Source organism: Chionomys nivalis, chromosome 24, assembly GCF_950005125.1.
Source record: "Chionomys nivalis chromosome 24, mChiNiv1.1, whole genome shotgun sequence".
Lineage (NCBI taxonomy): Eukaryota > Metazoa > Chordata > Mammalia > Rodentia > Cricetidae > Chionomys > Chionomys nivalis.
In genome coordinates this window covers 47150231-47176985 of record NC_080109.1, presented here as the reverse complement: position 1 = coordinate 47176985, position 26755 = coordinate 47150231, and the positions used below count along the sequence as shown (strand labels likewise).

At 37.2% G+C, this 26755-nt stretch overlaps 1 protein-coding gene across 1 annotated transcript in view; it reads right to left on the bottom strand.

Annotated features, from left to right (window-relative positions):
* The window catches only part of Naaladl2 (N-acetylated alpha-linked acidic dipeptidase like 2), a 701987-nt gene that overhangs the window by 366382 nt on the left and 308850 nt on the right, over positions 1–26755 (bottom strand). The window contains exon 7 of the mRNA XM_057756897.1: positions 20304–20447. Within this exon, the coding sequence (XP_057612880.1) occupies positions 20304–20447 (144 nt within the window). The remainder of the gene's footprint in view (positions 1–20303; positions 20448–26755) is intronic.

Below are 26755 nucleotides of genomic sequence, written 5' to 3'. Positions count from 1 at the left end.
GGTGTTATTAGTAAGTTGATATGCCCAATCTGCTATTACTTGGTTTCTGAGAATAAAAACTCCATTTTTCAAACTTACATGGCAAGTGTTTGGTCACTGAGCTATCTCCCCAGTCCTCCTTTCATTGTTGAGCCACCTTCCTGTCTTCCCTTTAATTTCAGACAAGGTCTTTCACTAACCTCCAGCTCAGCAACTAGCTCGACAAGCTGGCGAACAAGACCAAGTGGTCCTGCTATCGCTGCCTCCCAAGGCTGAGATCACAGATACCCCCATTGAGTAGTCTGCTTAACCTTGCTTCCTACTAGCAACTTATTATTTTGTCCTGGAGCCCAGGCATAGAAAATGGGCAAAAACAATCTTCTTTGATCTTTATCTTTTATTATTAATTTAAGCAGAATATTTTTTTAACATTTTATATTTTAAAACATTCTTGATATATGTTTCTGGGAAATTCCTTTTATCAAATTAAGAAATTCACTGTTATTCTTATTTTGCTAAGAGGTTTTCCCATAAGCAGATGTTGAGTCATCTATAGAGACAGCTGGAAGCTTTCCCTTCACAGTGCTTACATATATGTGCATTTCTGGAATGAACTGAACTGTCCAGACACACCCTATGCTTAATGATATTTTCACACACAAAACTTACATATACACGTGTAAACAAATATCTCATAACTTTATATCTCCTTTGTTCTAGATTACTTTTGTTATGTGGACTATACAAACTCCCACATATTTTAGGGGCTTTTTCTTTACAGTTTCTATAAGATTATGAAAAATGGATAATATCACTTGCACAAAAGGTAGGATTCAAATATAAAATATTTTTTATCTTTCTTACTATTATATCTAATACAGATTGACTCCTCTTTAATTTTATCTGAATGTAATGTTTTTATTAACATAATTTCCCCATCTAAATGCTTTGCTCACTATTCTTTAATCTTTATATATGCACAAAGGCTAAAGATTTTCTAGATAGTTGTCATATGTTAATGTTTATATGTACAATCTTAGTATTTTGAAGATACTTCTTGATATCATTCTATTAAAACCTTAAATTACACATTTTTTACTGTTCAAAATATCTTTCTGCTTATGTGTGAATACTCCTTTTCTTAAAGAGGTAAAAGAATATCACTTTCCAAATGAAATTGAGGAAGGTTGTTTCTATAAGCCAGTTAAAGGTAGTGCATTCAAATAAAATGATATTTGTGATGAAAAATGCTAAAAGAAACCTTTTTTCTGAATACATATGACATATACATTTACATTATTTTGAATTATTTTTAATAGTCACTATTGTGTTGATATCCATATCTAACATAATGATGGATATCAGATAAGATCTATATATCAGTCATACTTCGGTATTAAGTGAGGTTTGTTCAGTGACCTTTAGCTTATTATAGGCGATAGAGAATAAAAATTTGTAGAAACATTCAGTATAAATCAATACCTACACTATTAATATTAATATAGCTTTAGCCTTCTATATACATTACCATTGTTAAATTTGAGTTATTTTCTCACTGATGATATGATAATATAATAATTGCATATATTCTATTATTGTTTAATAAGTAATATAATATAAAGGTTTTTGTGGCAAATCTTTACCAGATGAATTATCTCCCCTATCTCCAAAATGTTGTACATTTCTTATAAATCTGTATAATATTTTCCTAAATCCTCTCCTTTACAACCCAGCTAAGTATTAAGGTAATATGTTGATGCTGACTTTGGTTTGTTTTCCTCTGGTGAACTTCCCCATAGCTATTGCTCCAGCTATGAAGAGTAGCTCTGCCCAAGCAGTTGTTCATTAATTTTCTTGATGGCAAGAGCAGAAGATGTGCCACCAGAACACCAGCCATTTCACTTAGTCAGCCTAGAGTCAGGACAAAGACTCGGAGCCCTTGTTTTATTTTTACTTCAGTCTTTCCACTAACAAATGACTTCTCTGACACCTGCGCAAAGAACTGATCTAAATAATGAAACAGTAATATAGCAAAATGATATATTTCTTCTATTCATTTATGTTCTCATTATGTGTATACCTTGATGCATATGTAATATTCCATGTCCATATTCGAAAATACACATGTATAGTCTATATTCTTTTTACGCAGATAGTACCATGACTGTGATCATGTTTTAAATTTTAGTAACAAATCTCTGTGAAGCTTTTGATAAACTGATATTCTAACTAACGTTCCATTTACCACTGCGGCCAGTACTCAAGTAAACAATTCACTGTTAAGGCAAAGTGTCTGCTCACAGCAGCAACAATAAATATCCTGTATTTTGGGCAAGGAATAGTTTAGCTCTCTACAACACCATCTGTAATAGAAGTTAGAGAAGGTAACAAAGGTAGCCTACATGGGAAAACAGCTTAGAAGATAATGGCAAGTATGTGAGTGTTCACGTGTGAAAAGGTTATTCAGAAACAGGAGCACAGCACATGTGCTCACAAACAGGAAACACAGATGTACATAGTGGTTACATAATGGCTACACGCTGACCGCAGGTGCAGACACTGCTAGGAAAGAATGATTTCCAAGTGGTCCAGAGATCAGGTTAGCCAGACCTCCCTATGCCTTCAGGGCCGAAGCCTATTGCAAAGAGATTTCAACAAATGTTCTTCCCCAGGTATTTATTTTCTCTTCCACATCCCCAGAGATGGTTGTATTAAAACTCAAGGATATTTTCTCTTCCTAGAACAGCATCTAATAACAGCACATCCCTTGATACTGAACTGGTTAAAAATGAAGGTGCTTTAGAGTAGTTTGATAGTAGTAGAAATTGGCACTTAGCCTGTTCACTCGGGAAGGTGTAGACTGAGTCTTGAACATCAGCTGTGTCCTCCCATAAATCACAAAGGGGTAAAATTGTACATCTAAGGCAACAAGTACTCAAAAATAAGGTGTACATGTACAACTAAATAAAGACTCAATAAATGGCTAATGGTCCCCACAAAATAGCCACATTGGAACATACATGATGCCAATATAAGCACTGTAACTAAATACAGAAAGGTATCAGAACATGTTAGTGATGAGGAACACATCAAAATCATTAAATAATTGCTAAATAAGGTAGAATAATTATAAGGAATGCACACACACACACACAAAACAGACTAGGTAATGCATTAGATGGTTCTGAGTAAAGAATGGTTAAAAAGCTTTGAAGTTAACACTGAGAAATCCTCTCAGAAAACCACAAGAAGCTACAGAAACAGTCACCATGTAAATACAAATGTAATATACAAAAAATAAAAATGGGAGCTTTATAAATAATATCAAAGGAAGTACATAAGGGGGAGGCAAATGGAGAATATTAATTGAAACAATTCTAGAAATAAAGGGAAACACTGGTGTATTTTCTTGTAAATTAGACAAGAGAAAAAAATCTGAGAATTTCTAGAGTGAAAAAGGAACACACAGAGATGATGGATGGAGCAGGCAGGAGAGACAGACCCAGACGCAGGAGAGGCAGAGATAACAGAATGAGAAGGAAAAGAATTGTCAAGGGATTAATGCAATGGGCAAAGTCAAAGAAGCACATTGAGAATACAGGTGGATGTAGGAGCTAATCACATGCAGTGGTTTAAAACTGCACACTGAGTAGAATGAGGATGTTAATAGCTTCCTTGGGGTAGGGGCACGAAAACATTAGATGTAGGAAAAAGCATTCCAAAGAGACAGTGTCATGCTTGTCTGACTACAGTGGATGAGAAGGAGATCTTTGGAAACAGGAGGAGCAGCATCAACTGAGTACACACAGATGACATGATTCTATTGCTTAGTATATGTAGTGTCATGAGAAGCAGGTATCTGTCGTAGAAAGGACTTATTGACAAGGAGACTAGATGACTGGTAGATATAGATATATGACTGGTAGATAGGGTAGATAATTAGATAACATGCATCAAAATATTGGATACATCAGTGTATTGATTTATTTTATATATCTGGGTTAAAATATAGTAAAAGTAACTATTTTCTAAGCCTTATTCTCTGAATGCTATTTGGAAGAATTTTTCTAAAGCCACAAACATTGTCAACCTGCAGGTCATACTTTCTAGACAACAGTCTCTGGTCTCAAAGAAATTATATTTTTGTTTTTTTCTTTCTTCTTTTATTTAAAAAGAAAGGTCTTTAAGAAAAGCTGGAGAATCACAAGATAATTTTGAAAATCCTATAGTACCAGAAACTAAGAAAATGTTCAAAGAAAAGAAAATGATGATTGGGAGAGAACAGAATCCAGACTGAAGTTGCATTGTTGGACAATGATAACTACAGTTTCAAGAAAAAATGTATTTACTCAGTAGATTTTATAGAAGAAAACACATGAAGTTGGAATGGAAAATTCATGTCAGTTTCAACTCAGTTCTTATTTAACAAACCAGTAATTGTTAGATAACCAAGACCATTAAGCCTGTAGTAAGTAACTACTACAGAACGCAGACTAATTTTGTTAATATGACTGCTACCACAATTATAGAGCTTTTATGCTCTTCTCTTTTAGAACATCTACTGAAGCATTCTTTGAAATCTCCAAATTTTCTTTGGAAAAGACAATGTGTCAGAACAGATGCTAAAATAAATCTACCTAAAGCTGCGTGATTGGTCCATGGGTTCACTTAAACTGTGTCTCTGAACTTGTGTATGATTGCAAGCTTCTGTAATACACTTTGTAAGCCATCCACAGAAAAGGTAGTAGTATATTATAACTTATTGAATTAGGTAGGAAAATAAATCCTAATTTTGTAATAATTCAATATTCATATTTATAAATAAGTTGCAGGCAAATTAAAAAGTCTCCACAGTAGAGTAGAATTGGTACATGCAATCCAACAACGGTATCAGAAATTGAATCAGAGCTCCAACAACAGTGAAGACTAACTGGTAGAAGCAGAAAGAGGGAAGGCAGAATGGATATATCAGTTCAGACTTGATCTGAAAGAGGTAAGTTGAAAAAGGTGACTTTAATGAAGAAAACAATGTAAGCAAGCTATCCAAAATGGTAGTAGGTCCACTGGTAGAACAAAATGGTACTGTGTATCATCTGGAAGATGCAATAGGAAAGGCACACCATTACCAATTGCCAAAATTCTTATGCTGAAAGTACTATTTGGAAAGATGCAGACAGAGCAATATGAAGAACTGGAGACAGGAAAAAGGACAGCTTCGAACAATGTGGGACCTTGATTTGAGCTTTCTGCAATTGGGACTTTATTGAAATGATTGACTCAGTTGAATTGTGTCAGTGGAGTATGTAGCAAAAGGATGCTAGTGGTTATAATAGTTGTGTTATTTATTCTGGGAGAGTTCAGATATGAAGAGCTACTCTATCTGTAGTTTGCTTTTGAGTAACTAAGAGAAAATACTTTTGATATACTTTCAAGCTTTCATTAATATTAATTTTATTTGAAAATGATAAAAATAGCTTGAAATTTGAAATGAGGAAATGTTTGAGAACACTCAGCAGCAATTTATTATTTAAATACATAGTGCATACACACATGTGGATGTCCCTACATTTCCAACTCATTTTACCAAATGGTTTCTATTTTACATGTTGCTAAATGACAGTTTTAAAATATGACATCTGAAGGTTGAAAGATTTCAACATGAGAAAGTTTGACTCACTCAGAAGCTTTTGCATTCACATATGATGAGTGGCATCAGGGTCAGGAGACAAAGACTGCCTCTCACCGCTCCTGAATTTCTTCAGGCTCAGAGAAATAATTCCTACAGGTGTATGTCTACAGATGTGTTCCAGAGACAACATCCTGTTGCATTCCTGCTGTTGTTAAGATCAATTGGTTCTTACTCTCTGTCTCAGAACACTAACAAGTTTTTATTCATGGTAGAACCAACCTGAGTAAATATTTCAAAAATACTTGGAAGCTATCTACAGAAACTGAGAGAAAAATGATTACTTCCAACTTTGCATTCCAATCATAATAATTAAACTTCTCTTGTTTCCCTAGACACTGTTCTTGCTACATTTTCTAATTTTAATAGAAATCTTGTCTATTCTCTATGCTTGAGAATTTTTGTATGTGAGTTTAACGTACAATTACTTCTACTAATGGCACTTTAGTGTGTGTGTTTTCAATTTTTCTACATTCCATGGGGATTAAAGGGTGCTATAAACTCACATTTTCAATAACTGGTTTCTGTAATTATTTAACATCTTTTTAAAATGTCAACTATTTACACAAACATCCTTAAAATAAAGCTGCTGTATCCTATGGCAGTGCAGCTAATATATTTTTTAAAAAAGAAATGTTTCTCACCCTATCTCCAATATACATACACACATTCACATACATATTGACACAGATGGAGGTGTATGTATTTGAAAAATATACATTTTTCCTTTTGCAGGAGTAAAGAGATATTTTGATGAATATGAGTATTAGAAAAGGAAGCAAAACTTTTTCTGTAAGAGTGAAATTTGATAAAATTGATTAATTTTCCACATCATTCTACCAAACCTCTACAAGTCACAAATCATAGGATCAATGAGAAAACTAATCTTCTGGAAAATTGCCTCATCTAAACAGGTTCCATTTGTCTATTAAATCTACTGTTGACTCCTTGACCATGTGAGTGCTCCAGGAGAATGCCCGCTATGGACCACATCATTCTGCACCCATAATTGCAGGATTCAGGTAGTGTGTAGCCAATGGAAGGCTTCAACATTGATCAGTAGGCTGTGGATGTGAAGGATTAGAGGGTTAATTTTCTATTGCCCTTCTCGCTTGGTTGCTCTCTGGCAAAGACACCTTGCTTAACCAAAAGTAACAGCTTCTCTCTTACAGTTCAGGGTCTTGCTATTCCCTGTGATGGTCCTCACATTTCTTCCATGAATTTAGAAATAGCAGTAGTTACTAGCCCAGGTTAAGTGGTAGCAGCACTGATGTATCTATTCTGTTTGGCTTTGTACTACGTCTTGTACATGGTCCGTTGGCTCAATGGTCATGTAGTGCACACTCTAAATATTTTGTTTACTTTTAATGCCACCTTATATTTTACGTCAATCAATCTTTGTATAAACACCAACTTGTGTTTTTATTGCTAGGACATGAACACACAGAGAGCAGATTTTCTTTTTTTTTAATTAATTAATTAATTAATTAAATTATTAAAGATTTCTGCCTCTTCCCCGCCACCACCTCCCATTGCACCCCCACCAATCAAGTCTTCCTCCCTCCTCAGCCCAAAGAGCAAGCAGGTTTCCCTGCCCTGTGGGAGGTCCAAGGACCACCCACCTCCATCCAGGTCTATTAAGGTGAGCATCCAAACTACCTGGGCTCCCACAAAGCCATTACGTGCAATAGGATCAAGAACCCATCGCCATTGTTCTTCAGTTCTCAGTAGTCCTCATTGTCCGTTATGTTCAGCGAGTCCGGTTTTGTCCCATGCTTTTTCAGACCCCGGCCAGCTGTCCTTGGTGAGTTCCCGATAGAACATCCCCATTGCCTCACTGTGTGGGTGCACCCCTCGCAGTCCTGAGTTCCTTGCTCGCGCTCTCTCTCCTGCTCCTCCTTTGGATCGTGAGACTTCAGTCCAGTGCTCCAATGTTGGTCTCTGTCTCTGTCTTCTTTCATCGCCTGATGAAGGTTAATATTCAGGAGGATGCTGATATGTTTTTCTTTGGGTTCACCTTCTTATTTAGCTTCTCTAGAATCACGAATTATAGTCTCAATGTCCTTTATTTATGGCTGGAAACCAATTATGAGTGAGTACATCCCATGTTCCTCTTTTTGGGTCTGGCTTAACTCACTCAGGATAGTGTTTTCTCTTTCTGTCCATTTGTATGCAAAATTCAAGAAGTCATTGTTTTTTACTGCTGAGTAGTACTCTAATATGTATATATTCCATGCTTTCTTCATCCATTCTTCCATTGAAGGGCATCTAGGTTGTTTCCAGGTTCTGGCTATTACAAATAATGCTGCTATGAACATAGTTGAGCATATACTTTTGTTGTATGTTAGGGCATCTCTTGGGTATATTCCCAAGAGTGGTATTGCTGGGTCGAGAGGTAGGTTGAACCCGACTTTCCAGAGAAACCGCCACACTGCTTTCCAAAGTGGTTGCACAAGTTTGCATTCCCACCAGCAATGGATGAGAGTGCCCCTTTCTCCACAACCTCTCCAGCAGAGGCTATCATTGGTGTTTTTGATTTTAGCCATTCTGACAGGTGTAAGATGGTATCTTAATGTTGTCTTGATTTGCATTTCCCTGATTGCTAAGGAAGTTGAGCACAATCTTAAGTGTCTTTTGGCCATTTGAACTTCTTCTGTTGAAAAGTCTCTGTTCAGCTCAGTGCTCCATTTTATAATTGGATTGATTAACCTTTTACGGTCTAATTTCTTGAGTTCTTTATATATTTTGGATATCAGATCTTTGTCAGTTGCGGGGTTGGTGAAGATCTTCTCCCAGTCAGTGGGTTGTCTTTCTGTCTTAGTGACAGTGTAAAGCTTTGCTTTACAGAAGCTTCTCAGTCTCAGGAGGTCCCATATATTTAATGATGTCCTTAGTGTTTGTGCTGCTGGGGTTGTACGTAGGAAGTGTTCTCCCATGCCCATGTGTTGTAGAGTACTTCCCACTTTCTCTTCTATCAGGTTCAGTGTGTTCGGACTGATATTGAGGTCTTTAATCCATTTGGACTTGAGTTTTGTGCATGGTGATAGATATGGATCTATTTTCATTCTTCTACAGATTGACATCCAGTTTTGCCAGCACAATTTGTTGAAGATGCTCTCTTTTTTCCATTGTATACTTTTAGCTCCTTTATCGAAAATCAGGTGTTCATAGGTTTGTGGGCTAAAGTCCGGGTCTTCTATTCGATTCCATTGGTCGAATTCTCTGTTTTTATGCCAGTACCAAACTGTTTTCAATACTGTAGCTCCGTAATAGAGTTTAAAGTCAGTGATGGTAATGCCTCCAGATGATCCTTTATTGTATGAGATTGTTTTGGCTATCCTGGGTTTTTGGTTTTTCCATATAAAGTTGATTATTGTCTTCTCCAGATCTGTGAAGAATTTTGATGGGATTTTGATGGGGATTGCATTGAATCTATAGATTGCTTTTGGTAGAATTGCCATTTTTACTATGTTGATCCTCCCAATCCAAGAGCAAGGGAGGTCTTTCCATTTTCTGGTGTCCTCTTCAATTTCTTTCTTCAAAGACTTAAAGTTCTTGCCAAATAGATCTTTCACTTCCTTGGTCAGAGTTACCCCAAGATATTTTATGCTATTTGTGGCTATCGTGAAAGGTGATGCTTCTCTGATTTCCTTCTCTGCTTCCTTATCCTTAGTGTATAGGAAGGCAACTGATTTTTTGTAGTTGATTTTGTAACCTGCCACATTACCAAAGGTGTTTATCAGCTGTAGGAGTTCTTTGGTAGAGTTTTTGGGGTCGCTTATGTATACTATCATATCATCTGCAAATAATGAAAGCTTAACTTCTTCCTTTCCAATATGGATCCCCTTGATCCCCTTATGTTGTCTTATTGCTATTGCTAGAACTTCAAGCACTATATTGAAGAGGTATGGAGAGAGTGGACATCCTTGTCGTGTTCCTGATTTTAGTGGGATGGCTTTGAGTTTTTCTCCGTTTAATTTAATGTTAGCTGTCGGCTTGCTGTAAATAGCTTTTATTATATTTAGGTATGACCCTTTTATCCCTAATCTCTCCAAGACCTTTATCATAAAGGAGTGTTGAATTTTGTCGAATGCTTTTTCTGCATCTAATGAAATGATCATATGTTTTTTTTCTTTCAGTTTATTTATATGGTTGATTACATTGATAGATTTGCGTATGTTGAACCAGCCCTGCATCTCTGGAATGAAGCCTACTTGATCATAATGGATAACTTTTCTAATGTGTTCTTGGATTCGGTTTGCCAGTATTTTATTGAGAATTTTTGCGTCGATGTTCATGAGTGAGATAGGCCTGTAATTCTCTTTCTTGGTTGGGTCTTTGTGTGGTTTTGGTATCAGGGTAACTGTAGCTTCATAAAAGGAATTTGGCAATGACTCTTCTGTTTCTATATTGTGAAATACATTAAGGAGTATAGGTATTAGCTCTTCTTGGAAGTTCTGGTAGAATTCTGCATTGAAACCATCTGGTCCTGGGCTCTTTTTGGAAGGGAGATTTTTGATTACTGTTTCTAATTCTTCGCGACTAACAGGTCTATTTAGATCATTCACCTGGTCTTGGTTTAGGTTTGGTATATGGTACTTATCTAAAAAAGTGTCCATTTCTTTTGCATTTTCCAGTTTTGTGGCATACAGGCTTTTGTAGTAAGATCTAATGATTCTCTGAATTTCCTCTGTGTCTGTGGTTATGTCCCCCTTTTCATTTCTGATCTTATTTATTTGCGTGTTCTCTCTCTGTCGTTTAATTAGTTTGGATAGGGGTTTGTCAATCTTGTTGATTTTCTCCAAGAACCAACTTTTTGTTTCAGTGATTCTTTGGACTGTTTTCTGTGTTTCTATTTTGTTGATTTCTGCCCTCAGTTTGATTATTTCCAGTCTTCTACTCCTCCTGGGCGCATCTGCTTCTTTTTTTTTCTAGAGCTTTCAGGTGTGCTGTTAAGTCCCCAATGTAAGCTTTCTCCGTTTTCTTTAAGTGGGCACTTAGTGCTATGAACTTTCCTCTTAGCACTGCTTTCATTTTGTCCCATAGGTTTGAGTATGTTGTCTCTTTGTTTTCATTAAATTCAAGGAAGACTTTAATTTCTTTCTTAATTTCTTCCTTGACCCAGGTGTGGTTCAGTAGTTGACTGTTCAGTTTCCATGAGTTTGTCAGCTTTCTGGGGGTAGCATTATTGGTGCCTTCTAACTTTAATCCGTAGTGATCTGATAAGACACAGGTGGACACTGATATTTTTTTGTATCTGTGGAGGTTTCCTTTGTTTCTGAGTATGTGGTCAATTTTCAAGAAGGTTCCATGAGCTGCAGAGAAGAAGGTGTATTCTTTCCTATTTGGGTGGAGTGTTCTATAGATGTCTGTTAAGTCCATTTGATTCATTACCTCCAACAATTCTCTTAATTCTCTATTAGTTTTCTGTCTGATTGACCTGTCCATTGGTGAGAGAGGTGTGTTGAAGTCTCCTACTACTAGTGTGTGTGATTTGATGTCTGCCTTGAGTTTTAGCAATATTTCTTTTACATAAGTGGGTGCTTTTATATTAGGGGCATAGATATTCAGGATTGAGACTTCATCCTGCTGAATTGTTCCTGCTATGAGTATAAAGTGTCCCTCTTCGTCTCTTCTGATTGATTTTAGTTTGAAGTCAGTTTTGTTAGAAATTAGTATGGCCACACCTGCTTTTTTCTTAGGACCATTTGCTTGAAAAACCTTTTCCCAACCCTTTACTCTGAGTAGATGCCTGTCTTTGTGGTTGAGATGAGTTTCTTGCAAACAGCAGACTGTTGGATCCTGTTTTCGTATCCAATCTCTTAGCCTGTGCCTTTTTATTGGTGAGTTGAGACCATTAATATTAAGTGATATTAATGACCAGTGGTTGTTAACTCTGGTTATTCTTATTGCTTTTGGTAGAAGAGTTTGTGTGTCTCCCTTCTTTGAGTTGTGCTGTTGAAGGGTCGCTAGATGCCTGGGTTATTGTAGGCAGTGTTGGCAATGTTGGCTTCCTTGGGTTGTGATTTTCCTTCTATTACTTTCTGTAGGGCTGGATTTGTGGCAACGTACTGTTTAAATTTGTTCTTATCCTGGAATGTCTTGTTTTCTCCATTGATAGTGAACGATAGCTTGGCTGGGTATAGTAGTTTGGGTTTGCATCCATGGTCTCTTAGTTTCTGTAGTACCTCTATCCAGGACCTTCTGGCTTTCATGGTTTCCATAGAGAAGTCAGGTGTAAGTCTGGTCGGTTTACCTTTATAAGTTACTTGGCCTTTTTCCTTTGCAGCTCTTAATATTCTTTCTTTAATCTGTATATTTTGTGTTTTGATTATTATATGGCGAGGGGACGTTTTTTTTTGATCCAGTCTGTTTGGTGTTCTGTATGCTTCTTGAATATTCAAAGGAATATCTTTCTTTATGTTGGGGAAGTTTTCTTCCATAATTTTGTTAAAAATATTTTCTGGACCTTTGAGCTGTGCCTCTTCTCCTTCTTCTATCCCTATTATTCTTAGGTTTGGTTTCTTTATTGTGTCCCATATTTCCTGAATGTTTTGTGATGAGAATTTGTTGGTTTTGGTGTTTTCTTTGATCAGTCCGTTTATTTTCTCTATGGTGTCTTCAGAATCTGAGATTCTTTCTTCTATCTCTTGTATTCTATTGATTATGCTTGTTTCTGTAGTCTCTGCTCGTTGACCTATATTTGCCATATCCAACTGGTCCTCAGTTTGTGTTTTCTTCCTTGCTTCCATTTCAGTTTTCAATTCTTGGACTGTTTCCATTACCTGTTTGATCGTTTTTTTTTTTTTTTTTGGCTTTCCAGGGTATCATTTACGTATTTACTCATTTCTTCAAACTTTTTGTTATACTTCTCATCCATTTCTATGAGGGCGTTTTTCACATGTTGTTTAAGGGACTCTATTGCTTTCAAAAAGTCAGTTTTTTTCCTCTTCTCCTGTGTTAGGGTGTTCAAGTCCTTGTGTTGTAAGATCATTGGGTTCTGGTGTTTTCATGTTGTTTTTCAGATTGTTGGGTGGATTCTTGCCTTGGCGTCTGCCCATCTCCTCTTACCGATGCTATCTATTGGGTTTGATTTAATTGTAGCGGGGCAATCTGCTCTCAGTGTGGGCTTCACTGTTTCTTGCATGCACTATTCCGCATCCAGTGCCTCCACCGCCTGGGCCTGCCTGCCCGCCGGTGCCTCTGCTGCCTGGGCCTGCCCGCCGGTGCCTCCGCCGCCCGGACTTGCTTGCCTGCCGGTGCCTCTGCCGCCTGGGCCTGTCTGCACGCCCGTGCTTCCGCCGACTAGGCCTGCCTGCCAGTGCCTCTGCCACCTGGGTGGGCCAGCCTTCCTGCTGGTGCCTCCGCCGCCCGGACTTGCTTGCCTGCCGGTGCCTCCACCACCTAGGCCTGCCTGCCGATGTCTCCGCCGCCCGGGCCTGCCTGTGCACCAGTGCCTCCGCCGCCCGGACTTGCCTGCCTGCCGGTGCCTCCGCTGCCCGGGCCTGCCTGAGCGCCAGTGCCTCCGCTGCCTGGGCCTGCCTGCCGGTGCCTCCGCCGCCTCGGCCGAGAGTAGATTTTCTTTACAGGTAATATGGTTGCCTGGGATACTAGACTACATTTTCCAAGTAAAAATAAATTTACAATAATAAATTTCTTTAAAAGTATTGAGAAATGTCAAACATTAAGGAAAAATTAGGTCAAAATTTAAGTTAAAATGTGAACACACATAAATTATATAATCATCTGTCTGGAAGTTCAGAGAATTTGATGAATCTGAGACACTGTTTTTGTACAACCTTATGAAGTACAAGGGCATGAACAAGTTCTGAACCCTGCAGGCAGGACATCATAAAGACTGATATTCTAATGTCATCAGGTGTCCTCCACCTCATTTTAATATGCTGTTTTTGTGAAGCCTCTTACTTGTTGGTGGGCTGCAAGTATGTTATGCAAAAGGATGATTAATGAAGTTAAGAACTGGTCTTCTTTCCCCCAATAAGGGGCTTATTTTAATGAAACAAAATAATGACTCTTTGTCTAGGAAGCAAGCATTATAGAGGCTGCATTTTGGACTTAGGAGATGACAGTCAGTTCTCATGAAGTAATAAAGTAATGAAGGATTCTTAGGCAGAAATTATTACAGTAACCCCAAAAGAACATAATGAGTTCAAGTTCTAATACACTAATAAGTTGTCTAACCACAAAAATAAAAAATGTGGTATAGATAAACATGTCAAATTAAGCTCAGAAAAGCAAAGACATAGAAATTAAAATAATTGTATTGAATCAAATGCTCCAATTTGTATAAAACACTGCATTTGAAATGCATGCTATTTGTTCTACTGAGACATATGGAAATAGAGATTAAGACTTAGAAAATTAAAAGCAAAACATTACTAAAATAGCAAAAATAAATAAAACAACCAAAACCATCTTAGGCTAAATAATTATGAGTCTAAACACAATGAAGGCATGTGTTGCTAGAAAGAACCTTGTTTTATTCTTTGAATGGCTCTACTAATCAGTAACAAGTGTTCAGAACAAAAACACACAAGAAGTGAACTCAAAACATTTAAGTTAAAAATTTGACACAACAAGATGGACAAATCACTTCACACTGGGTGATTGTTTTAAAGAAAGATATAGAATATTTGAATAATGTAGAAAGGAAATTTAGTTCAAATTAAATATATTAATACTACCTGTAAACTATGTGTTCCACATTCATTTCAGATACCTGTAGAGCATATATCAGAGTCTGTCCTACAGGGGAAACCTCAAAGAGTTGAAATATAGAAACAAGGAATAATCAGTGTTTTCTAATGAACTTTAAATCATTCATCCTGATCAGAGAGATTTCATCTCTTAGTGTCTATCAGCATACAAGCACTGAAGCCTAAGAGAAGGAGTAAGTGAGATCACTTCAACCTGAGAGGAGCCTCAATAACTTGTGAGGGAATGGTCAGTGTTGGCATAGAGACTTACAGATAGAAGCTCTGGGGCTTTACAAATTAGACTTGCAAGCATGTTTATATAATATTTACTTGAACAGCTGTGTAAAGACAATAACAAAAAATGCTGTGAAATAGCAGGATGTAAAAACAGAAAGAGCAAGGTATTTCCAGTAGGTTGTAACTTTGTAAATTACAACATCTATCCATTGTGAAAAACAGATCATCAAAATAGATGATATACATTACATTAGATTTTATTGCATGTGTAAACTCCAAAGATTAGTTGGAGCTTCTGTAATCTATCAAGAGTAGACAAATGCTTAAATGTTTAAAAACAATAAGATGAGAATGTAAGAAAGTTACAAAATGACAAAATAACACTGAGATATTGGATAGTATAGGTGAAAATGATTTTACTTGAAAGCGTGCATCTCAGATTGCTTTCAGTGTTTAACAAACAAAAATTTATGCTGAATCACTTCTAAGAGTTAACTGATGAAACAGAACGCTGGAAACTTGAGGAGTTCAAGGTGAATGACAGTTCTGTCACCCTGGGTAAGCCCTACCTTCACTCCCCAGGAAACAGGTCTGAGTCTACTGTCTGTGGACTTTGGACAATAGGTCTCACACCTGTGTTCTGTATTTCAGATCCTTCATGAACAGTCCTTCAAAGTGAATTCTGGAACTCCTTTTCCTTTCATGCCAGGACTTCAGACTGGCAACTCATGAATGCTGCTCTTTAGTTCCACAACTTCCTCTGTTCTTAGCTTCCAGCCCAGACCCCTAGGTGCACTGTGCAATTGGTTGCTGGAGTTTAGAGAACTGGGTGTCACTGCTACGGGGTACAGCAGCAACTGCTAACATGCAGCCTTTATTGCTGGTTATTTGTCTTTACTATTATGATCTAGCTCATTGATTTTACTCAAATGTATGCCATATAGAGCTGTGTACACAGCACATTGATATTACCCATATGCATGAGTTGTGTATACAAGAATATTGATTTTACCCATATGTATGCTGTATAAAGTTGTGTACACAAGCACATTGACTCATATGCATGACATATATCATTGTGTACATAGGAACATTGATTTTACCCATATGGATGACATATGGGTTGAATACACAAGCTCATTGATTTTACCCATATGCTTTGCTGTATAGAGTTGTGTACACAAACTAAAATTATGTCCATGTTTTTGAGGACTATTTTCTTTTTCATTGATGACTAGATGTCAGTAACCTAAGACCTGGATGAAAGTTCCCTATGATCTGTGAGTATCTCTACTCTGTCATGCTTTTGGAAGACAATAGAACTTGCAGGAAGTGGGCCTAGTGGCAACAAGGTTGATAGCTAGAGACCCACCTCGGGAAGAGAAAGAACCACCTCCCATGTTTCTCCTCACTCTGCTTTCATTAGCCAATGTCTCTGATAGATTTTTCAATGATTTGTCACTACAGACCACGTAACAAGGCAAACTGACCATGAACTAAACCCTATCACTGTTAGACAAAATCAAACAATACTCCTTCATCTCAAATATTTCTGTTTCAGTGTTGGAAAAGTGTCTAGCACACCAACCCTCATACAAAACACAGTCACAATTTTTCTTCTTAAAAAGAATAACCTACATATATTTTTTCCTTTGTAAGTTCAAAAAGTTTAATAACTTTTATTGTTAGTATTATTTGGAGGTCATGTCAATCTATCAGCTCTCTAATAATATGGTACCTCAGAACATGTTTTATCACAGGATGGATAGATGATAGTCAACAAATTTTAATGAAAGATTCCTCTAGATTTTCCTCCCATGGGGCATCCTTGAGGCTAATACTATTAGACAGTTTCATTAGCTTCAGATGTAGCAAAATTATACTTATGGATCCAAGTAAATGAACATATCTTGTTAATAACTATGTTTTGAATAGTTAAAATGAGCTATTTGCTGACAACTTTTGCATAATCATCATTTGTAACATTAATACATTAAATATATAGTGAAATATCTGCTAAAGAAATGTAAATGAATTCTTTCAAGTGGATAATAACAAATTCAAAATATAACTATTTACAACAATTTGAAACTTGTAAAAAAGCCTAAATGATATTATGAGTTAAGTGTTGCTTTATTATTCTAATGGAGCTAATTTTCACCAGAGAATGTGTCAAATTAAGAATAAGGAAATCAGAGCTACATTACTAGTTTTCCTCTTTCTATTTAAGGAGATAAGCTTGTGTTTTACGCCGGGCAGTAGTGGCGCACGCCTTTAATCCCAGCACGCGGGAGGCAGAGGCAGGCGGATCTCTGTGAGTTCGAGACCAGCCTGGTCTACAAGAACTAGTTCCAGGACAGGCTCCAAAACCACAGAGAAACCCTGTCTCGAAAAACCAAAAAAAATAAAAAATAAAAAATAAAGTTTGTGTTTTACACCGTTTACTTTGGCACAAACTTGTCTTTCTTGGTGAGTTTGATACAGCATAAAATTAAGCAATCATTCTCCCTTTAAATATTAAATGAATCAAATTTATCAAATTTCCTCCTTTAAACCTGATACATGTATATTTTTCACTTAAGTTATATTAACCTATAGTTTGTCACTTCATTATTTTCAATATATTCCCGAATCTTAAACATGAGGTCAAATTAATATTTGACACCAACAATTCCAGGCCTGGCTGAGTGTCAATTAAAATGATTGAGAACATACTAAATTAGCAGATAGGCTCTACAAAGAGAGACCAAAACCAGCAAATCCAGCGCATCCAGTGATTTAATCAGTCCAATCTGTTTCTGTTCAGTCAAATGTGGTTTTTCTGGCTCAATGGTTTGCTTCTCTAAAGAGTCTCCACAAAATGCCCTCATCTCTTCCTTACATATCCTAAACCTATTTCATGTTCTGACTTTTCATTTCTTTCCTCACCTTTTATTATTTGAATCACTTAGATAGCTTTTGGTATAAATAACTGAAAAACAAACACAAATTTATTACATTCCAAAGAAAATATATTGGTTTCCTTATGGCCAACTCAACGAATTTCGCTTCACCTATGACTGCTTCACTTAGTGGTTAATAATCCCTCTGCCACCTCCAGCATTTACACTTAACCCCCATCTCTGTCTCCATCTCTCCCCTTCTCCCTTACTCAGCTAAATCTACTCACCACTGGCTCCATTAGCCAGCACTATAAACTATCATGGTCCCAGCAATGAAGCAAAGTCCAGAGCTACCTGTTTTTAAATTTTCTTCTAGTGATGAAATGAGTCATTGCTCAAAGAAAGTTCAGAAAATGAATCTTGGTTTTGCTGTATGTAAATAGGCTTTATGAGATGGAATATACCAACAGGTTTGAGAGAGTCAGGGCAATCTATGGAGTTTAGAGAACCCTCAGAGCTACTTAAATTGTTGTAAAACGTTGATAAATGTCAAAAATAAAAAGGGTAAAAGTGTTCATAAAGCACTTATAATGGAGAAATTTGGCTACATTCCTTAGATTTTAGAGAATACTGATCCATTGCAATAACAAGTTAAACAAATAAAATAAATAATTATTTGATGTGCACATACATTTACCTATTTCTCAATCTTGATGAAGTAAGGTTTTCTAACTATATTTAAAGACTATGTTTAGAAGGCTTAGTGAAAGAACAAATTCAACTGAAATGGGTTTTACGCTATTTTTAATTTATAAACCAGAAGTATCGTTCTTGTTCAAAGTAAAGAACCTTTTTGGTATTTTTATGTTGTATCTTTACACATCAGTCGAGCAATTAATGCAATTTTAAGAGTATATAACATACTCAGAAGTTAATTGTCTTTGGTGAGTCATAAATAGCTCTATGCAGAACTTTGATGTGCTTATCCTCCTTTTAAGTTACATTTAAATTAAATCACACAAACTCTCAGTATGCTCATTTGCTATCCAAACAAGAAAAATGTAAGAATCCGTTTACTGGCTGGGCGGTGGTAGTGTACATCTTTAGCCCCAGTACTCGTGAGGCAGAGGCAGGTGGATCTCTGTGAGTTTTGAGCCAGCCTGGTCTGTAGAGTGAGTTCCAGGTCTGGTTCAATAGCTACTGTGAAATTTTGTCTCAAAAAAATCTGTTTTCTAAAAAATGAAAACTTCACAAACATCAACTTCTTTTTTAAGTTTAAGTCTATTTTAATTTTTCTAAAAATTTTTATATAACACAGTTCCTTAGCAGATCTTCCATGTTGATTCTTTGACACTGGAAATGTGAAGTTCTAACTCTCAATTTCTACTTTCTTTGCCAGCTCCATACCTGCTGTCTGTAACTTCATGTTCGGTTGTAGCTAGAGAGCATCATTTCATGTGAAGACGCTTTACTGCTGAGAAGGCAATTGCCATCATCATTTGATTAAGAGGCTCACTAAAACACACAGAAGTTTGTTGTTTACAAGAGATATGGGGTAGATATCCATCTTTGATTCTCACAAATGTGTGCTTTTCTATGTTTCAGTAGACGACAGTCTGGGGCATTAACTCAGAAGTAAGATGGGTGATTACAACGTTATCACAGGAAATATCAGTACTCTAAAAGGTGGATAGTTGCTGAAATGCAGAAAAAGCTCTACTCTTCACTGAATTAACAGATTCAGGGCAGCAGAGATGGCTCAGCAGGAGGAAGCCTTGACACCAAGCTGATGAGATTGATGCTAGGATTCATTTTCTAGAAGGAATGACCTGACTCACAGAGGTTGTCCTCTCCTATTCACAAATGTGCTGAGGCAAATGCAACCATATGCAGACACACACACACACACACACACACACACATGCATGCATGTGCCCATACACACTGAAAAGTTCCTATGTCTCAAACATCCAGCAAACTTGACTTTGGAAATGTTTTCTTCAAAGCATATTTGAATGCTTTTGTTGTTAGGAGAAAAACAGATGTAAACCACTGGGAGTGAATAGAGCCTCAGATCTGGACACACAAAGCCAAAGGACTGGAATCTTAGTTCACAGCAGCTTTAATAACATGTAAAGACCGTCTCTTCCTCAGAACTTAAATGCTGAAGCTGAAGGCAGAAAAAAAGATGCAGCCCATGCTTTCATCCCACCACAGGTAGCATAACTGCTTCAGTTTTATCTTGCAAAGTCCAACAAGTCTTACAAATTTCACCAACGAACGAAAAACATCTCCTGGGCAATGATGCGTATAGACAGAGGGATTTTTTTAGTCAATTGCAGGAATTAGGCTTTAATGCTTTATACTAAAAGATTTCATACCCCAGATAGCTGCTGCTATTCACTGAATCTTGGCAGGAAGCAAGACTGCCAGAGAGTCACTGCTATCCACTGAACCCTGGCAGGTAGCGAGCCCTCCAGAGCTGAACCTCTGAAGTTGTGCTAAACAGATTTCCATGCATGTACAAATGCTTTATTTGTAAAGCTCCTTTTCTCTGGAACAAACCAAACTTCCCTGTTTCTCCTTGCAAAAATATTCCAGCTTCATGAATCTCTTAGATTTTAATTATAAATACCTTTCAAACTCATCCCTACTGAAGCACAGAATGGGACAGATGCCTCTCCTACCAAAAGTCTGCAGTTTTGAAATGAAAAATCATAGACCTTACAATTTAAGAGATATAAAAAATGATCAATGTTCTTAAAGTATTCAGCAGATGTAAAGAAGCACAGGTTACCTTACCATTGTATGGAAGCTCCAGAGGGCTACAGCTAACATTATCCATTCTCAGTTTCGGCAAAGCAATCAGTTTTTTAGCAAATGACGCTGAGATGGGCTGCACTAATAGGGAGGTGAGGTTTGGTCGGCTCTGTCTAAAGCTTCCATCTGTATTCAAAAGAGAAAAAAACCAAATCCTTAGCAAACAGAAATTGAAAACAATCATAGACAAGTTCTTTGTAATCAAGTATGTGAATTTTGAATAGTAAAATACATTTGTTCATTTATTTACTACTCAATTATATTCTGTTTGTTAAAGTGTTTTGAAACACTATAAAATTATGTAATTTGAATAATATTATATACATTCTTCAACAACATATACATATACTTACCACCTGTTCTATTACAATGACTCACCAAGGTAACAAGAAAAGAATGGAGCAAAGCAATAGTGGAGAGGGTACCCAAACTGCCCTTCCATTGGAATCAGATTGATGATACCTTAATTGTCATCATATGGCCTTCATCCAGTAACTGATAGAAACAGATGCAGAGATTCGCAGCTAAGCACTAGGCTTATTTTCTGGAATCCAGTCATACAGCGGGAGAGAGGAGCAATTCCATGAGCAAAGGGGCCAACACCACAATGGGGATACCCACAGAAAGAGCTGACTCAAGCTAGTGGAAGCTCATTGACCCTGGATTGACAAGCTGGGGCACCAACAAAGATTGAACTTAAAATTTGTGGGGCCACTAGCAGTGGAAGTCATATTTATCCCTTCTGCATGAATCAGCTCTTTGGAGCCCATTCCCTATGGAGGGATACCTTGTTCAGCCTTGATACAGGGTGGGGGCAGCATGAGCCTTGGTGCTGCCTCACGTGATGTGATAGACTTGGTTAATCCCTCATGGGAGGCCTCACCTTCTCTAAGGAGTGGATGTGGGTGGGGTGGAGAGAAGGTGGGGAGAGTGAGAGGACAGAAGGGAGAGGGAACTCATCTAAAATAATTTTTTCAAAAAACGAATGGAGATGCAGAAATATATGGGAACCAAGACAGCAGAGGGCGGCTGGACTGTAGGAGCTGAGACAGTTAATTAGCAGCTAACACAGTGAGTGGATCCTAGTGACTGGAACTGATGTTGTGGTGAGGAAACTAAGAAATAATGTGGCTTGTAGCATGGAATTCCAAAGGCCAAGGCACTGGCAGATCCTTCTACTTTTGACAGGATGAAAAAGGGGGATCCCATGAAACATGGTATGAAGAAGGCCTCTTGTACATACAGTCAATGTGGATGCTTGGCCCTTCATCATGCCAGTGGGAAGTAGAAAGATACAGAAGAGGGAGGATTCAGATAATGAAGAAGTTGCCATTCTTAAACAGGATACTGTTGGAACATCTGTAAATGAAAATTTACATGGCCAACTCTGCCCAATGCCTTCAGGAAATAGAGCTTTTGCTAGTAGAAGATATGAGCAGACCGGTGAAAATCTAAAACTAATGAAAATAAGAAGACCGCTGATTAAAACAACTTGTCCAAGTACTGTCATACCTAAGTTTGAGGTCATTGAATATTACCTACATCCAAAATTAAATTCAACTTATTTTTTCCAATTCATGAGAATAAACTCTCAGGCAAAGGCGTCTTCAGAGAAGAGGAAAGCTGTGAACAGAGTTCAAGAGGTTGTGGAAATAAATTCAGAGGTGATGTGGGATCCCCTTCTGTATGCTGTGAATATGATTGGTTAATAAAAAAAAAAAACTGTCTTGAGCCAATGATAGTGTAGAACAGAGCTGGGCTGGGAAGACTAAGCTATATACAAGGAGAAAGAAGGGTGGAGTCAGAGAGAAGCCATGTAGCCCTGCTGGAGCCAGACAGAACTTTACCTGGTAAGCCACTGCCACGTGTTGATACACAGATTAATATAGATGAGTTAAATTAATATGTAAGAGTTATCCAATAAGAAGCTAGAGCTAATGGTCCACACAGTGATTTAATTAATACAGTTTCTGTGTGATTATTTTTGGGGCTAAGTGGCAGGGAACCAACAAGCAGCTCTCTTCTCCTATAGGGATGCATGGCTGATGTGAGCTAATGAGTCCAGGGAATATATAGAGTAAGATAAGAGTTAGGATTTAAAGATTTCCCAGATATACAGTACAGTAGGTATTATACGAAGACAATGATTAGCTTTAACAGGATGTGTAAAAATGAGATGCAATAGTACAGTATGACTAGAAGTGGTATAGTCATAATTAATATAATCAGAAAATTGTATTTCAAGAGAATGGAGATAACGAAGAAGCATGAAATGGTATGTTTGAGACAGAAAGATAAATCCTGATGATGCAGAATGACAAGTCGATCAAAATAATAATTAAACCTGAAATATAGTTCTGGGAAGATGGTTTGGAAGGTATTGGCCATTTTCCATCAGCCATTTCTGCAGCCCTGACTTTGTTAATTCAGTGATTATTAGCCTTGTAAGTTCAAGAACCCTAGTTTGTTCCCCAAAGTCCTCATGTAAAAGAGGGGTGGGGGGGTATGCTGGTGTTGTAGCATACATTTAGAGTCACTACAGATTCAGAATTCCTCTAGGCAGCTTAGTCTAGTTTACAAGTCCCAGGCCTCCCATGAGAGACTCCATCTCTTAAAAAAAAGGCAATTGCCTAAGAAGCAACATTCAAGGTTGTCATTGAGCTTCCATACACACATGCACATGTACAAGCTCACCTCACATACACATGTACCTATACATGCACACACACATTGAATAATAAGTTGTGTATCTCAAACACGTGTAGAGGAATAAGAATAAAACTATAAACATGGGTTGTAAGAAACGATGCTGAAGCCAATTAATTGTGTGCTTGAGAGAAATGAAGAGAAGGAGACATAAGAATGGGTGGAACAAGATAATTTTAGGAAGTAAATTCTCTTGGAACTATTTGGTTAAGTAATGAACTACATTTATCTATAATTTTAATAAAATGCAAGTCAAACAAAACTGATAAGATAAAATATAACAACCATGCACACCATATTCAGAGAATAGTGGAGGAGACAACAAAGCAAATATGCTCAAGTAAAAACCAAACACTTAGGAAAGCTCTGTTACTGACACAGAAAAGGAAATCCACCGTGAATCCTGACAGCTAAATTTTAGAATGTAGTACTATATACAGAACTTTTATTACAAAAATAATTTCTGGAGGTTTACTTGGAGTCAAATTTGATCTGTTTACAAGGGGTGAAGATCTCCATGATCTTGGTTACCAGGTTCCAGGAGGCAGGTTATACATGAGTAAATGTTTGTGAGTCACTTTTTAAATTTATCGTGTGGAAACTGCTGTGTGAACTTCTTCAGCCAATAGCCTTTAAAACAGCAGCCCACTTGGTGTGGTCTCTTATAAATGCAGACATAAAGCTTGCATGTTCTCTTTGGGCTGCTAGATTTGGTTTCTGTTTCCTATTCATGTAGGACTGTGATCTGTGAGTCAACCCCTAAATAAAGAACATTTTATTATACACAGCTCTAAACTAGTGTTGGTTTACTTTAGAGCGTCCATCTTTAGAAAACCACAAGACAAATAAAAATGATATTTTGCTTAAGGCGATGGCTGTCATAGAAGCTGTGGTTTCAAGAAAACAGTAATAAAGATTTAAACTGAGATCAGATTTGCTGGAGAGGCACACAGCCAGTCTTGGGTCTCTGTTCCTTTATGTCCATGTGTAACAGTGAATTTTGCCACAGTATACTTCATTGCTCCTTGACTATTTCATGTCAAAGACCATGACAAGTTGTCTAATTTGCAGAGCCTGAAGCAATAGCATAGTATAAATCAAGTGTGAGACATTTCAGAAAGGACACTGAGATTGCATAGGTCATATGCTCATAAGCCAGGACATGCACGGTTCACAGACATGATGTTAGAAACTATGTAGCCTCTTGAGTCAAAGTGACAGTGATATGCAGGTTTCAGGAATTTGCTTTAGTTAATACTGACCAGTCCTCTTCTGCTCCATCCTTGGCAAAAATAATTCATGCCGCCAAACAAAGACAACACAAGGGTGGCTAGTTGAGAAGTTTTGAAATAGCTCTTTGAGAAACACAAATTAATCAACAACTGTTTTAAAATATTCTGTCTTGCTAATTCTCAGAGTCCCCATGAATGGAGCAGGGGCACAAAGAAAGAAAAGCTTGTATGTCTCCGCTGTTACTTTGATCCTGCTTTATTACTAACAAGCTATCACCTCCCCAGCAGACACACTAAATATATTTCCAAAGCTCATTTGCTCCCATTAACTCCCTGATATTTCCTGTTCTAAAGTAATCATTGGTAGATTAAAGCATTTCAATAAATAAATAAATCATATTTAAACATATTTATCAGCTAATAAAAAATCAATACTTAACTTCTATTTTCCTCCGAGATGCTCTATTATGCTCATGAAACAATGAATTTAAAATTTAAATATGAGTGAACCTTAAACTCAAACTGAGCATTCCTAAGTCTTTGATGGTGTTTGTGCTGCATGACTAATAAATCTGAATTAGTTTTGAAATATCCAAGTAATTGGTTCATTAATTTTTCACTTTGAGCTTAATGGAAATATGGCAAACAGTTCATTCCTCAGATAATAAAAGCAGGATTTTGCAGGACACTAATTTTAAATTATACTCACAAACTATGTTTTAAAAATCTGTTTTATTAAAAACCTAGAATTTCATTTTCTTATATATTAAGAATTTTTGAATAAAACTAAATGTGTGTACCAGTTCATTTACTTGTATTTTAAAGCACATTCATGAACTATAGGAATCCATTATGACTGATACAAAATTCAGTGTGTTATATGTCAGAATACAACGGGCATTAAGTGAGAAAATATATGCCACAGCGCTGAGTACTGTGTGTGGAATCAGCTTCTGTGTCCTCAATAACCACTGCCATCAGCCTCAGCACAGCTGTTGGTTAACTGCCTTTACTTTCTGTATATGTTGTAATCTAAAGAGAAAGGGAAATGGATCCCTTTTATTAGTAATTCCACCTACGGCAGATGCCACATGCATATAATGTGAGAATTTGCGTAGACAAGACTGTTTCACTTTGTCTTGACTCATTAGTTGGAAGGCAGCAAATATACAATTTCACTATGATACATTATTATTCTGGAGCTAGCGAGATGGTTCAGTAGTTAGTAGCACACCCTGCTATTTAAGAGGACCTGAATTCAGGTCACAAGGCTCACACGGAACAGTTCACAACCACCAGTAAGGAGTTCTTAGAGAAGTTGACCTTCGCTTTGGCTCTGTGGGCAGTTGCTCTCACAGATGCACAAACCCCAAACAGACATACAAATAAACACAATCTTAAATTGGTTAATAAAAATAAATCTTTTAAAAACTCATCAACCCATATGACCTGCTTTTTCTAAACCACCAGTGTCATGAGTATATGACTTACTGAGTAAAATATGGTCCATTACTTCAAACAGTCAGACCTGAAGACTGCAGAACAAAAAGAGAAATGAAGTTCAAATCACTATGTAACTGTTTATATCTAGTACAGTACCATATTACATCTTTCAAACTGTTAGCTTCCACTTCAATTACATCAGGTTATGGGTGCAAAGGAAATATTAGTGTCAGTGCTTTCTCTCTCTCTCTCTCTCTCTCTCTCTCTCTCTCTCTCTCTCTCTCTCTCTCTCTCTCTCTCTCTGTGTGTGTCTCAGATGTCTGTGTATATGCGTATTTGAGAGAGAAAGTGAGAGAAAGCATGGGGAGAGACTTTAAGTCTGGCTCAAATACAAACATATGAAACAAAAGTCAATTATCTAAACAGAAATATCAGACTCTGGAAGTCTCAACATGAGGTACTGAGAGAGTCTAAGGTTAAAAAAAAAGTGCTGATTAAATAAAAGACAGGGTCCATGTGGGTTAAAAGGTTTGGCAGTTGAGAAGAATGGGTAACTCCTGCATTTAATTCAACTAACGCCCCTTTATATCTCTGGACTTTATCGCTCTCCATTCTTCTTTCTCATGGTCCTCCTTTGCCATTCAATATAAGCCTATATCTCTTCATTCTGCTTCACAGACCCTGAACAAGAAACGAACACGTGACCCAGGCACTAGTCACAATGGAGAGCATTAGGGCCTACCATGCAGAATCCATTATCTGATAAAATCACTCATGTGGCAGCTGCCAGACCAGGCGAGAACTGGCTTAAGATGCTGTGCAGTTTCATATTTTTCACAATATAATTTACATAATTTTAACAGCAACAAAAATGTAAAACATGGGGAAAGGAAGATGAACACATTATTTTGCTCTTTTCCTCACTGTACTGAAAAAAAATAACACTCAAGTAATCAAATAATGGAAGTGGTTATGAGGCTACTGTCCCAGAAGTTGCACAGCTGCTGTCCCAGAAGGCTACGCAGTTTCTGTCCCAGTAATCTATGCAGCTGC